Source organism: Etheostoma spectabile, chromosome 15 (assembly GCF_008692095.1).
Source record: "Etheostoma spectabile isolate EspeVRDwgs_2016 chromosome 15, UIUC_Espe_1.0, whole genome shotgun sequence".
Taxonomy (NCBI): domain Eukaryota; kingdom Metazoa; phylum Chordata; class Actinopteri; order Perciformes; family Percidae; genus Etheostoma; species Etheostoma spectabile.
In genome coordinates this window covers 14,981,627-14,993,303 of record NC_045747.1, presented here as the reverse complement: position 1 = coordinate 14,993,303, position 11,677 = coordinate 14,981,627, and the positions used below count along the sequence as shown (strand labels likewise).

Below are 11,677 nucleotides of genomic sequence, written 5' to 3'. Positions count from 1 at the left end.
ATCTTACTGTTACAATTTACCATCAGGTTGTGTTACAATATACCCTGGTAGTGGGGTAGGTTGTAACAATGACACTCCTTGCATTTGACACCAAATAATGAATTCTGTGATATAGTCGGAGAAGTTAAAAACATTGCTATTTGCAGTAGACGAATGAGGGTACTTTGTGTCAAAAGCTGAATGCCCTACCACAAACATTCTGCAAGTTATAAGAGCTGAATCAAAAAGTGTTACAACCATCCCTGGTTTCCCCTACCAGGCTATTGGATTGTGGACCAGAGGTCCCTATTTTTTCCTTTTCTCTCTGAGTTTCTCTTATCTTTGAATTTGGGAAGACATGTGCTGCTAGCTCCTGAACCATTGAAAATGCATTTTTTTAAATCCACAGTGTGGTAGGCCTACTGTCGGGACATTAGGAACAGTGGTAGGAAATGTATTAGGTCATAAATCGTCATCTAACAATGACAAAGGTGTCCTCCCCTGCAACAACGCTAACAGGAGACTCAGGAAGATGTCAATCAATCATGTCTATACACACCCACACAGTCCTGGGAAGACACACTACAGTAAATGAAACCCCTTCTGTGGGTGTTCACAGCCTTTAACAAAATGGGTTGTAAAACATTTCTTCTTTTCTACCACATTAGTCCTCTCATGACCCCTCAGAATTCTCTTGTGACTATTCGGACCCCTATTTTTGGAATAAACTACCAAAATAAAGTAGGCAAATTAAAATAACCATAGGACCACCATTACCAGCTACAACCAAAATATGGCTTGCATTAATGCATCAGTATGAACAATATAATAATGTCATACATAATATCAGTCACAAGGGCCATTTTTCAACGGAACAAATATTTTTTATACTTATGCTAATACTCCTCCTGTACTATCTAATAATAGGCCTACTTCACTTTTACTTGTAGGCTAATGGAGTATTTTTTTTTAATTTTTTTACTTTGTTTAGTAAAGGAGTCCTTTTTCTACCACTGAAAGAGGGACACACCAAACAATACAACAGACCTTTAAAAGTTTTCAGATCTGTGTTTGTTGTATTGTATTGTATTATATTTCTGCTTTTTGTGCTATGGCTGTTTTTGTTTTCCATGTGATGTACTGCCATTTATGTCCACAAGGCGGGAGTGTCGGTCTTCAGGATCGAAAACAAGACTCAACAATGCCAACCTGTCCTGGCCCTGGCACGTGGTGCCGCGTCATTTAATTATCTCATTCACAAAACCAATAACTCCTCAGTGAAGCACTTACAAGGAACATCAACTAAATGCAAGGCGATGAGACCCATAAAGGCAGCCCAGTGACCTCTAACTACTTCATTTGATGGACTATTTTATCTATGTACGCTGCATTTATTGTTTCTCCATTAAGAGGTCATGCGGCACTAAATTAAGTGTACTGTGCAGATTATTCATGATGCTTTCCCAGAGGTGAGGAGGAAAAAGGTTTTTAATTCAGTGATCAGTATGCTATATAATAAAAAAATAAAGTACAAATGAGAAATGACACATGGTTTCATTTAAACACACGTAAAAGGGTAGTTTTAGCACATTAAGAGTTGCATTTTGCTACTTTAAGGAGGACACACTGCATTTAAATGGTTTTCATCATATTCTTTAATATCATAGTTACTGCAGAGCAATCCATCGCAGATACTTACAACATGATTTCTAAGAGGTGTGACTCAAGGAATAAATCTGACATCATTCTTATTTCGCTGAGTAATCTACACTTCAGTTACTGGTTTCAGACTTCCTGAGTGCATTGCTGAGTTGTTTGTTTTTGTGGTCTAGAGAAATAACACAAATACAAATGTTACCGCAAACCATAGGACGTGCGTGCAGATACACCCAGTTACTGACAACACTGCTGGCCAACAAGTGGGATAAAAATAAAAATAAACTTATAGGAATATCAGTTTAAAGGTCCCATGACGTGGTGCTCTTTGGATGCTTTTATATAGACCTTAGTGGTCCCATAATACTGTATCTGAAGTCTCTTTCCCAAAACTCAGCCTTGGTGCAGAATCACAGCCACTAGAGCCAGTTTCAAAATGAGCTTTCCTTAGTATGAGCCATTTCTGAGTCTGTAGCTTTTGAGGAGGAGAGAGGGGGGGGGGGGGGGGGGGGGGGGGGCAAGGTGGAGGCTGGGGTTGTGGCCTTGACCAACTGCCACTTTTCTCATTTGAAGCCATGATGTCTCTCTCTCATGGGTGGGCCAAATTCTCTGGGTGGGCAAAGCAGAGAGACGGGAGGTAACCTTGCCCCTTATGACCTCATAAGAGGCAAGATTCCAGATCAGCCCATCTAAGCTTTCATTTTCTCAAAGGCAGAGCAGGATATCATGCCATGGGACCTTTAAGAATGTCTGTGGTTCTTTGGATGATTTTTTTATAGCAATAAGGCTATTTGAAGCTCCAATAGGTTAATGGTACTTTTATCTGGGTCAAAATACATCCATAGACTGTTTATTCTGCCTAGCAGATGTAGGCCTAATAAAAAAAATGCGACAGAACAGCATATTGTCTCCATAAACTCTTCTAGTATTAGTAATAGTCTCACTACTTTAGTATAATCATGAGCAAGGCTATTATCATTGAGCAAGGCTATTAGAAAGACCAAGAAGGCAAAGGCAAACTAGGATAAGGTCACTCGAACTATTTGTCCCACAGACCTTTTATTTCCCATTAGAGCAGCCTATTACAGCTGAGTGATGTGACTCAGACGTGAATATTAGGAAGGCGTGGCCAGTAATCAAAGTACAGAGTTTCCAGGGAGGGCTGTGCGCGCCGACCAGACAGAGTCAGTCAGCGGGACCAGGGAGCTGCGCGTATCGGACAGAAGGAGTTGGATAAAGCGCACCGGCTCGGTGCAAGTATTTGCTCATTTTTCTTTCCCGTGTTCTTTTCCGCTGCGTCTCCTATGCTGGATGCTGGACGCAATCCATCCCCGCGTCAACAACACACCTCTGACGGACAAACCATGGACAGTCTAGGCAGCCGCTGTAAGATTGTGGTGGTTGGGGACACGCAATGTGGGAAAACGGCACTCTTGCACGTTTTTGCCAAAGACTGCTATCCAGAGGTAGGTCTATCATAAGTCGGAACTTCATTTTTTTTAAATAATTTGAAGATAAAGGAGATCAGGAGTTTGTGAGTTTGTTCAGCAGGTTACATCCACCTGCTAAAGACAGAAATGTGAAATAAACACAGAGTGGAAGCGCTGCTAGAGAGGGAACTGTAAAGAATGCCTGTAAAATCACTGTGATAGCCCTGTAATGTCTAAATTGTCTTGTTTTATTGTGTCTGCAGTACTGCCCATAAAACTTTAAGGCGTTGTCTCCATCTCCTATAATTTCACTGTACTGTATGTCAAAATATCCCCAAAAGGGATTCCAGTCCAAGCTTTCCTGTGAAATGGGTCTGCCATTATTTTAGTTGTCTGCTGTTTTCATTTCAAATATGATTTTTCCCACTAGTCTGCTCTTCTGAATCAGCGGCTGTGTAAACCGCCTATCTTGTCCATCTTAATTAGATAACTCAATTGAATCTCTTATTTTCAGAACTACGTGCCCACGGTGTTTGAAAACTACACAGCCAGTTTCGAGATAGACAAGCACCGGATTGAGCTGAATATGTGGGACACGTCAGGTAAGACAATTTCATATATCTGTCTGCACCGTCTCCTAAAGGCTGACATCAATCCACTCCCGGCCCTGCCATGGTGCCTGTCCACGGCTGCGACCGTGGGAGGACTGCCTCCAACTCTCCTCTTCAACTTTTCCAGCAGTCATCTCTTTGACGGATTGCTTTGACCTTGCCAACTTCAGATGGATGTCTTTTTGTTTTTAGATTTTCTGTTTGTTTGTTTTTTTTTTCAGCTTGGTGCATTTGCTATTTATGATTGTTGTCTTTGCTAGAAACTTTGGTGACAGACATTTCTCTTGGTGCCTTGTGTTTGCATTCCTTCATGTGCCGTCTACTGTATGTGGCCGGCTCTTCCCATGCTTTGGCCCGGGTCAGGCGACTGTTGGGGTAGAAAGGGCACGGATAATTGAGACAGGATGGGCCTGAGGGGACCGGTAACTTTCCCAAATGTTTAGGTGTTTGCATCAGAGTTATTAGACTGATGTTTTGCTGACATATCAGCCAGGTATGATATATATTGTCTACTGGCCACATTTTCAGACAGAGTCAATCAATCAATCTGGTATAGGTTTTTATTTCCTTTACACATTTGTTAAATAATCATTAATACAAAGAAAGTTAAACAGCTGGCTACCACATCTTACCACCCTTAACCCTGAAAGAAATACATCTATCGAATTTCTTTTTCCAGTTCATTCATCAATGTTTCAACTGAAAGTTTTAGTGACTTGGGATTTTATTAAATAAGTCGGGAACTTTTCCCACCCTATATAAAAGCCTCAAGGCATTAAAAATGTCAAAGTTAAACACGCTCAAATGCTCAGAATAACAACTACTGGTGACGTCAGTGTCAAACAATGTTGTTCAACAGAAAGGAATCTGTGCCAGCAGTGTTGTGCCATGAAAAGGGGACTTTCTCAGATTACGAAGCATGCTTATTTTGTCTTGTCATATGCTTCTTGCTGGGAAGTACATGTAGTTTTGGCCACCTGGGCAGCCGGTAGCATGAGACTCCTGCACAGAAAGCAGAAAGCCACGGTCTATTTTCATCCCAGTCTTGTTTAGAATTGGTGGATTAACTGCTCTGGGCTACCCTGAGATCTGCATCTCATCATCCCAGACTCCAGGCTCTTGTCAGCTCTCTGACCAATGACATGACCGGGCAGTCACAGGACTCACTACGGGATCTTCCCAGGGGGAATTCCTTCTTTTATCATAAACATTCCCAAACCTAAAACTATCTTCCGGGAGACATGATGGGAGTTTTCTTTTTTTTCACATTACATGGTCAGTCAGTGAGAGAATGTTGTTTTTTTATTGGACCTCATGTCGACCCTGGGAGTAAATCTACTTGAGCCCGTCAGTCAGGGGTCGGGGTCTTATGGGGCCTGGGGCCACAACTTAAAGAGTTCCTTATCTCTGAGCTGTAAGTGCCTAATGATGTAGTGGGAAGGTTTTTTTTGTCCATCTTAAAAACCCTAAACCACCTTTGGCAGTGGTGGTCTTTAATCTTCAGCCAGGAGCCGCCCACCCCACAACAAATAGGACGTCACCCAACCCACAGGGCAAATGTATGTGTGTATGTGTGTGTGATGGTTTGTGTTTGGTAAGCATGTGTGCTTCTGTGTGCGTTTAGAGGTCCTTGTGTGATATGCCATTATTCACTGATTCACAGCAAACACAGATGTTCATATTTTCTCTCAAGAAGAAAAATAATTGGCTTGCACTTAGATGAAAAAAGGCTTGCATCTGAAGAACATAAGATGTCTACCATCGTTCCTCTTTTAATTTCATTCAATTTCTTTATTACCCCTCTCCTCCTTCAGCTCCCTATTTCTAGCTGTTTTTTTTAAAGTATTATTTCTCTCATGTACACTAGCAGCAGCAGCACCAGTTCAGTGCCCAGGCTCTTATGGTCAAACCATCATTTATAATCATTTCAATGAAATCACTGTGACCAGTGGACTTTGTTTTAGCTTAGAGTTAAACTTTAATAAACGTGACTTGTGAATTCACTCTGTGGGATGCTTGTAACTGTCTTGACAGTGCTGACCTTTGAGGGAACCAAAGGGAGGCCAAAATGGAGGAACCTATAATAGTAGTTATGTGCCAAATGAGGAGCAATGCCAACAGAGCTTTCCTTCTTTGTACCCACTTCACCTATTATAAAACCCGCCACCAGTACTGCCTTTTTTTAGAAGAAATTCATTTTGCTTTGTTTTGCTATTCTGATGGCTGCAGACTACACTGGACAGTTCAGTTTCAACCTGACATTTCTATCAGACAATCCTCCACTTGCTCTTCCGAAGCCACATCCCAATCACACCCAGATATACAGCTGTTTTTCTTTTTGACCGCCACACTTTCAGCCTCTTCACATAATGTATTGTCTCCCTTTTAATTGCTGGTGAAGTCTGCCTGCTGCGGTCTGGCTCCGTTCACAAAGCATTATTGATCGCTATCCGAGGCATGGCTATTTAAACCGCTTGCTTCTCGCCTGGTTCTCATTTTTCCGGCATGGTTAGATGTGCATTGCCATTTTTAATGCTCCCCGCACTCATTGTTGCACCATTGATTGGTTTGGTCTCATTAATTCCGGTTCTTCCACAAGGTCTAGACTTTGCCTGATGGGTGAGAACTGCGGTGAAGTTTTTATCTAATTGAGGTCATTACTAAGTGTAAATCTGTATGCCTGTGCATGTGTGTATATGTTTGTGTTGCACCTCTAAATGAATGGGTATTTTAAGAAGCATTAAACAGAAACAGGGAGGTCTAATGGCTTCTGGGAACCAGAGGGCAACTTTCAGCTGTGTTTTGTATTCTGCCCTGCATTCAACTCCACACCATCTGGAGAATTAAGTCAATTAGAAAGTGATTTACTGGAATTCCAATGAGAAAAACCATTTGTATCTGTGTATGACTGTATCTCTTATCTATCTCATACATGCAGCCACATAGTGATAGACGGTGTAGTCTTTTTCACCACTGAATGGATCTGTATCTTAATGGACTTTTAAAGCAAACCAAGCTATTAAGCGGTCACAATGTTAATGTGTCTTTGTGATAACTTGTCTGAGAGCCATTACTGTTGTCGGTCATGGGGCACATTGGTAGTCAGTCAGTCAGGTTTTTTTTTTTTTTTTTTTTTAATAGAGCCAGAGGCATTATTGCAATCTTCATCTTTTCCCAATATGGTAAGCCTGGGAAAGATTCTCTCTACCCTTGGCCTCACACTATTACCCAGCTAAGAGGTGTGCGTGCTGTCTCTCAGTCCATGTCATGACAGGCTGGGTTTCCCCAAATTTCCTGCAGCAGTGCACTCACGTCTCCTTCTGTTTCCCATCTATGCTGACTCTCTAATGCCTGACCTGATTCTCACATGAAAACTAGAACTCGTACTTTCTGTTTAGTCATGCTGGAGTGTGCTTTCAAGTGGCAATCCACAGGAATCTTGTGTTTCTTTGTTCTTTTGCTTACATCTTTGCTCCTAATCGCTCACACTGTGGATTCCTCCCCCTCCCCACTTCACTTCTCAGAGATTACTTGTCATTCAAACCTTGTGTCCCTCACTCTTCTCCCAGGAAGTTCTTTCAATGAAAATTTAGTTTCTGAGTTTTTCTGACTGATTGGCTAATGCTAACTGTTGGCTATCGTCTTTTGTTGTAACCACCCAGTTTCTTACTCTATTTACTGCCTTACAAAGTTCTGTTTCTGCTGCTGCTGGGAACATGAAACGCATCACTTGCTGTGCAGTGGAGGATTTTTCCAGCAATAGACCTGCCTGACACTGGGTGTTCACAACAAAAAATATAAAATCTTTCATGAACTGGTAACAGTTTGAAACACTGCACAGTCAGTGAGGAAAGCAGAAAAACATTTATTTATCCCAAAATGTCAGCTCATACACAAGGGATTCTTAAATACAACTCCCACTCACATGAGTTTTAGAGACTCTTTTCTATTTTGAGTTTTTCTCTGTTGAAGTCATTTTTAATGTTTTTTTGTGCCTCATTTCTCATGACAAAGCTGTCTTGGTGTTTCACACTCAGAGGTGTGACTGTTTTAACTCGAGAGACGGTAACAAGACACTGCAAGTGTGTAACACCACTCCCAGCGCCAGCGCTCGCTCACAGTCCCACTGTGGTTGTGTCCCTCCTCTCATAATGGCTTTCCAACATTCCTAATGTCTATATGCCTTTTAAACACCACATTCTCAGCGCACTGGACCAGTAGGGCAACTAGAGGCCTGTAAAAACACCGCCAAATTCAGTGGGCTCTCTCTTCCTCAACACTTTCCGCTTGATTAATCTTTAATAGAAAATGAGTGAACTACAACCACAACGCAGAGCAGAAATAAAATCAACAGGCACCTCTTTTCCCTCAAGCTTACAGATCACTGGAGTCAGAGGATGCACAGAAAGGGCTGTCTGACAGAGTAGTGAGCATGCTGATCACAGGTTGTAACATTATTTCCTCTGGGCTCTTATAGTTGGTCTGTTTGGCCTCTCTGAATCACTGCTGTAATGTTAGACTCAAGTTAAATAATTTAAAACCAACTTGTCTTTCTCTTTTCTCTGAACAGCAATTGCAGAATGAGATTATGTTTAGGTGGTTGCAACCCGCCGGAAAGGGAACTGCATATTTAACCACAGACAGTAAATATACCTTTTTGTTTGTTTTTGTCAACATCCTGAAGGGAGGATGACGACATCCTTTCAACTGCTGTTCACTGAATGTATGCACCGAGCCTAAGCCCTGGAAGTCCTAGTCTTTGCCAACCCAGCCCAGGGCAATAACTGCCTAAACAAAACCTGTTGTGATGATGCATAGCACGCTGGAAGGCACTCCCTGGCACTGGGGGAAAACAGCTGCACGACAGTTTCGGGTAATGAGTAAACTGAAGATAGAGTATTTCAACAACCTTGCACTAACTGTTTGTGTCCTAGTAATTAAACAAGACATTTGGAAAAAACTCTTCTTACCCAGTATTTTGGGTAATTTGCTTTTCTTCTCTGAAAAACAGTCCAAACCCTAAATATATTCAGTTAACAATAATATTAAACCTTACATTTGGGAAGAGGGAAAAAGCAAATGCTTGGCATTTTTGCTTTATTAATGACTTAATCGATCGCCAAAATTTGTTATTGAATCATTACCTATTGTTTACGAATCAATTAATCAACTTATTGAATCAGCTCAAGAGCTTATAGTTCTTCTGTAGCTGTTTATACTGTTATTAGGCCAACATTATGGTGTCATAGAAGACAAATGAATATGTTGCAAAGCCGTTTTATGGCTATTGTTTCCTGTAAAACATTCTTTTCTGATAATGAAGATTCTGTTTTTAGCCAATGCTAGCGATATGCCCCTGTGGATGGCCTTGCTAGTCTTTAAGTTGGTCGTTCCACCAACTGAATATCTCAAGAACTACTGGGTGATTGTCATAAAGTAAGGTACAAACATTCGTGGTCCCCAGAGGATGAATCTTAATGCCTTTTGTGATAGTCTGACTTTTCCTCTGACGCCAGCATCAGGTCAAATTTCAATTTACTTTGGTTTATACCTGCCAAACTAATGACATTCCCATTAGCCTCAGCAGGACTGTGTTTAGTGCTTATTAGCAATTGTTTGCAAGCCTAAATGCTAAACTAAGATGGTATATTTTACCAATGTATGTTAACATTGTCATTGTGAGCAGGTTAGCATGCTGACGTTAGGCAAGCCCTGCCATGCCTAGGTACAGGCGCACAGAGCTGCTAGCATGGCTGTAGACTCGGATTCTTTGGTAAGCATGAGAAGGAATGTCAGGTGTTTTTGAAAAGAGCCCACTGTACACATTTAATGGAAGTTTCCCTTTTCAATTTGGTGACTGAGCACAGTGCACAGTTTGTAATAATGTTATTGGACTGTGGCTGCCAAAGGTTGGAAATAAACTTGAGCTTTTGTTCCAGATCTCCAATCTCCATAGACAGTTACTGGAGTGCCTGTGAAGGTTTGGACAAAGAGGGTGCCGGACTGTCCTCTGGGGCCTTATAGGCTTGACAGCAAAATCGCAGAAAATAAATATTCAGGCTAGTCCATGACTCTCACCCCCCTGGCGTTAGGTTAGGGATGACCCTGCTGCCTCTCTGGCAGGATGCACCTGACCCACAAAGACGTTTTTCATATTAGAAATCAAGTGGCATGAGCTGCATGTGGTGAAGTGGATGTGCAGTCTTTGTGTATTACTATATTGAAAATTGTACACACCACCTCACATTTTTTAGCTGAGCTTTTTAGTGACTTCCGAACATAAAATAAATACATTTCAACTTCAAATAAGAAGAAATGAAAATATAGTAAATATTTGCTTTACTTTAACGGCCACTAAGGGGCCTGTTGAATTTTTTTTATTTTTTTATAAGACAATAGCTATAATGTATTTTACAGCTCACAAAACATAATTGCTCCTTAGTCACACATGAATGCTTACAACTGAAACGGCACTTACAGAAATACAGATGCATTCAAAACTCATATTGTAAATTCCTCTGATTATTTTGACATTACAAAAACAAAATCCCCTCTGTGTTCCAGGCATTTCCTTCTTCTTCTTTTCCAATTTGCAAATGGTCTCCAGCTCTAAACTTCTTGAATAATGATGGTCTCATGCACAGTGCTGCACTCCATTGCACCCTGACTCCGAGTGTGTTTGGGTGACATTATGGAAACTCTGGAGGACAGCCGGAGAGTCCTGCCTGCTGGGCTGGATGTTATGGTTCTTGAGCAGGCTAGCAGCTGGGCTCCATCCCTGGAGCTAAGCACTCCATGAATCATATACTTAGGCTATTACATGAAGGGTCAACAAGCTTAAGAGGAAATTTATTTCTGTATGTTACAGTAGCTGTTAGAGAAGATGCAGAAACAAAGGAAGCCAGAACAGAAGAATTGTTGATGTGCACGAGAGCATGACTCCAGAACTTCTATGGAGGTTGATTGTCAGTTATCTTTTTCTCTAGGGAATGAATTTATCCTCCCCTCCGTCTTTCCCCTCATCGATGTTCTCCATCTCTTATTGCCCATTAGTCAAGGCGGCTTCTGAAGTACCGAGTTAAGGTCATCAGCAGTCAGGGGCCGTGTTAAGCAGGGGGTGGGCAGAAGTGCTGCATGAAAGCCAGCCAGCTGCACTGACAGGAACACACAGGCTGTAATTAGCGGCAGCATATCTGCACTCCTCAGTGACACAGTGAAACACACACACTTGCACAGACAGCTATACTCTCACACAGAAGTAAAGCCTTCCATCTGCACCACACAGGCATGCACCCACTGTTCTGCCCGCTTTTACATGCATTCAAAACGCCTGGCATGACCCATATGTCCACCCGTCCATAAACAATAAAAGCACTTCTTTAAGGCCCCAGAGAAGACAGCCTCTCATCCCTTCTTATCTTATCTCTGTCAGAGGAGCCTGTAAATGTGACCTTGGATGCAACTATGAGCTGAGTGCCACCACACATTCCTTCTCCACATCACCAGCCCAGTCAGTTAATGCTGAGAGTCAAGCAAAAAAAGTGTGCAATCTGCGTAAATAGCATGCCCACCGCTAAACTGGACTGCATGCTGCTAAAAGACTGTTTATGGCCTTTACTTTACTAATGTGCCAATGTAATAATTAAAGTCATACGTTTTTTAGGGAATGAACAATAACTGGGCAAAGGTAAAAATGAGTCTTCTGGTACACGGTTATGAAAAAGAGCACTTAAGGCTTTCAATGAACTCACACTGACTCAGATTACAAGCCCTGTTCTAAACCTTGCCATGCCGTGCTACTAACAAAGGAGAATGGAGCTATATAACGACTGATAGAAAAAAAAAAGGCTACATCCCACTTTACAACACAGTAATAAAACAGAGACCCTATTTATTGATCCAACACTAAAGATTCTTTTGTACCTTAAAATGATGTTCACAAAAATGAGACATAAGTATAATGGTAATGGACAACAGAAGAAGAAAAGTGCTTTGGTGCCT

The 11,677-nt window shown here is 41.6% G+C and overlaps 1 protein-coding gene across 1 annotated transcript in view; it reads left to right on the top strand.

Annotated features, from left to right (window-relative positions):
* Positions 1-2,788: 2,788 nt before the first annotated feature.
* Positions 2,789-11,677, top strand: part of rnd2 (Rho family GTPase 2) — a 26,685-nt gene continuing 17,796 nt past the window's right edge. Inside the window, exons 1-2 of the mRNA XM_032537894.1 lie at positions 2,789-3,101; positions 3,580-3,667. Of these exons, the coding sequence (XP_032393785.1) occupies positions 2,940-3,101; positions 3,580-3,667 (250 nt within the window). The 5' untranslated portion in view covers positions 2,789-2,939. The remainder of the gene's footprint in view (positions 3,102-3,579; positions 3,668-11,677) is intronic.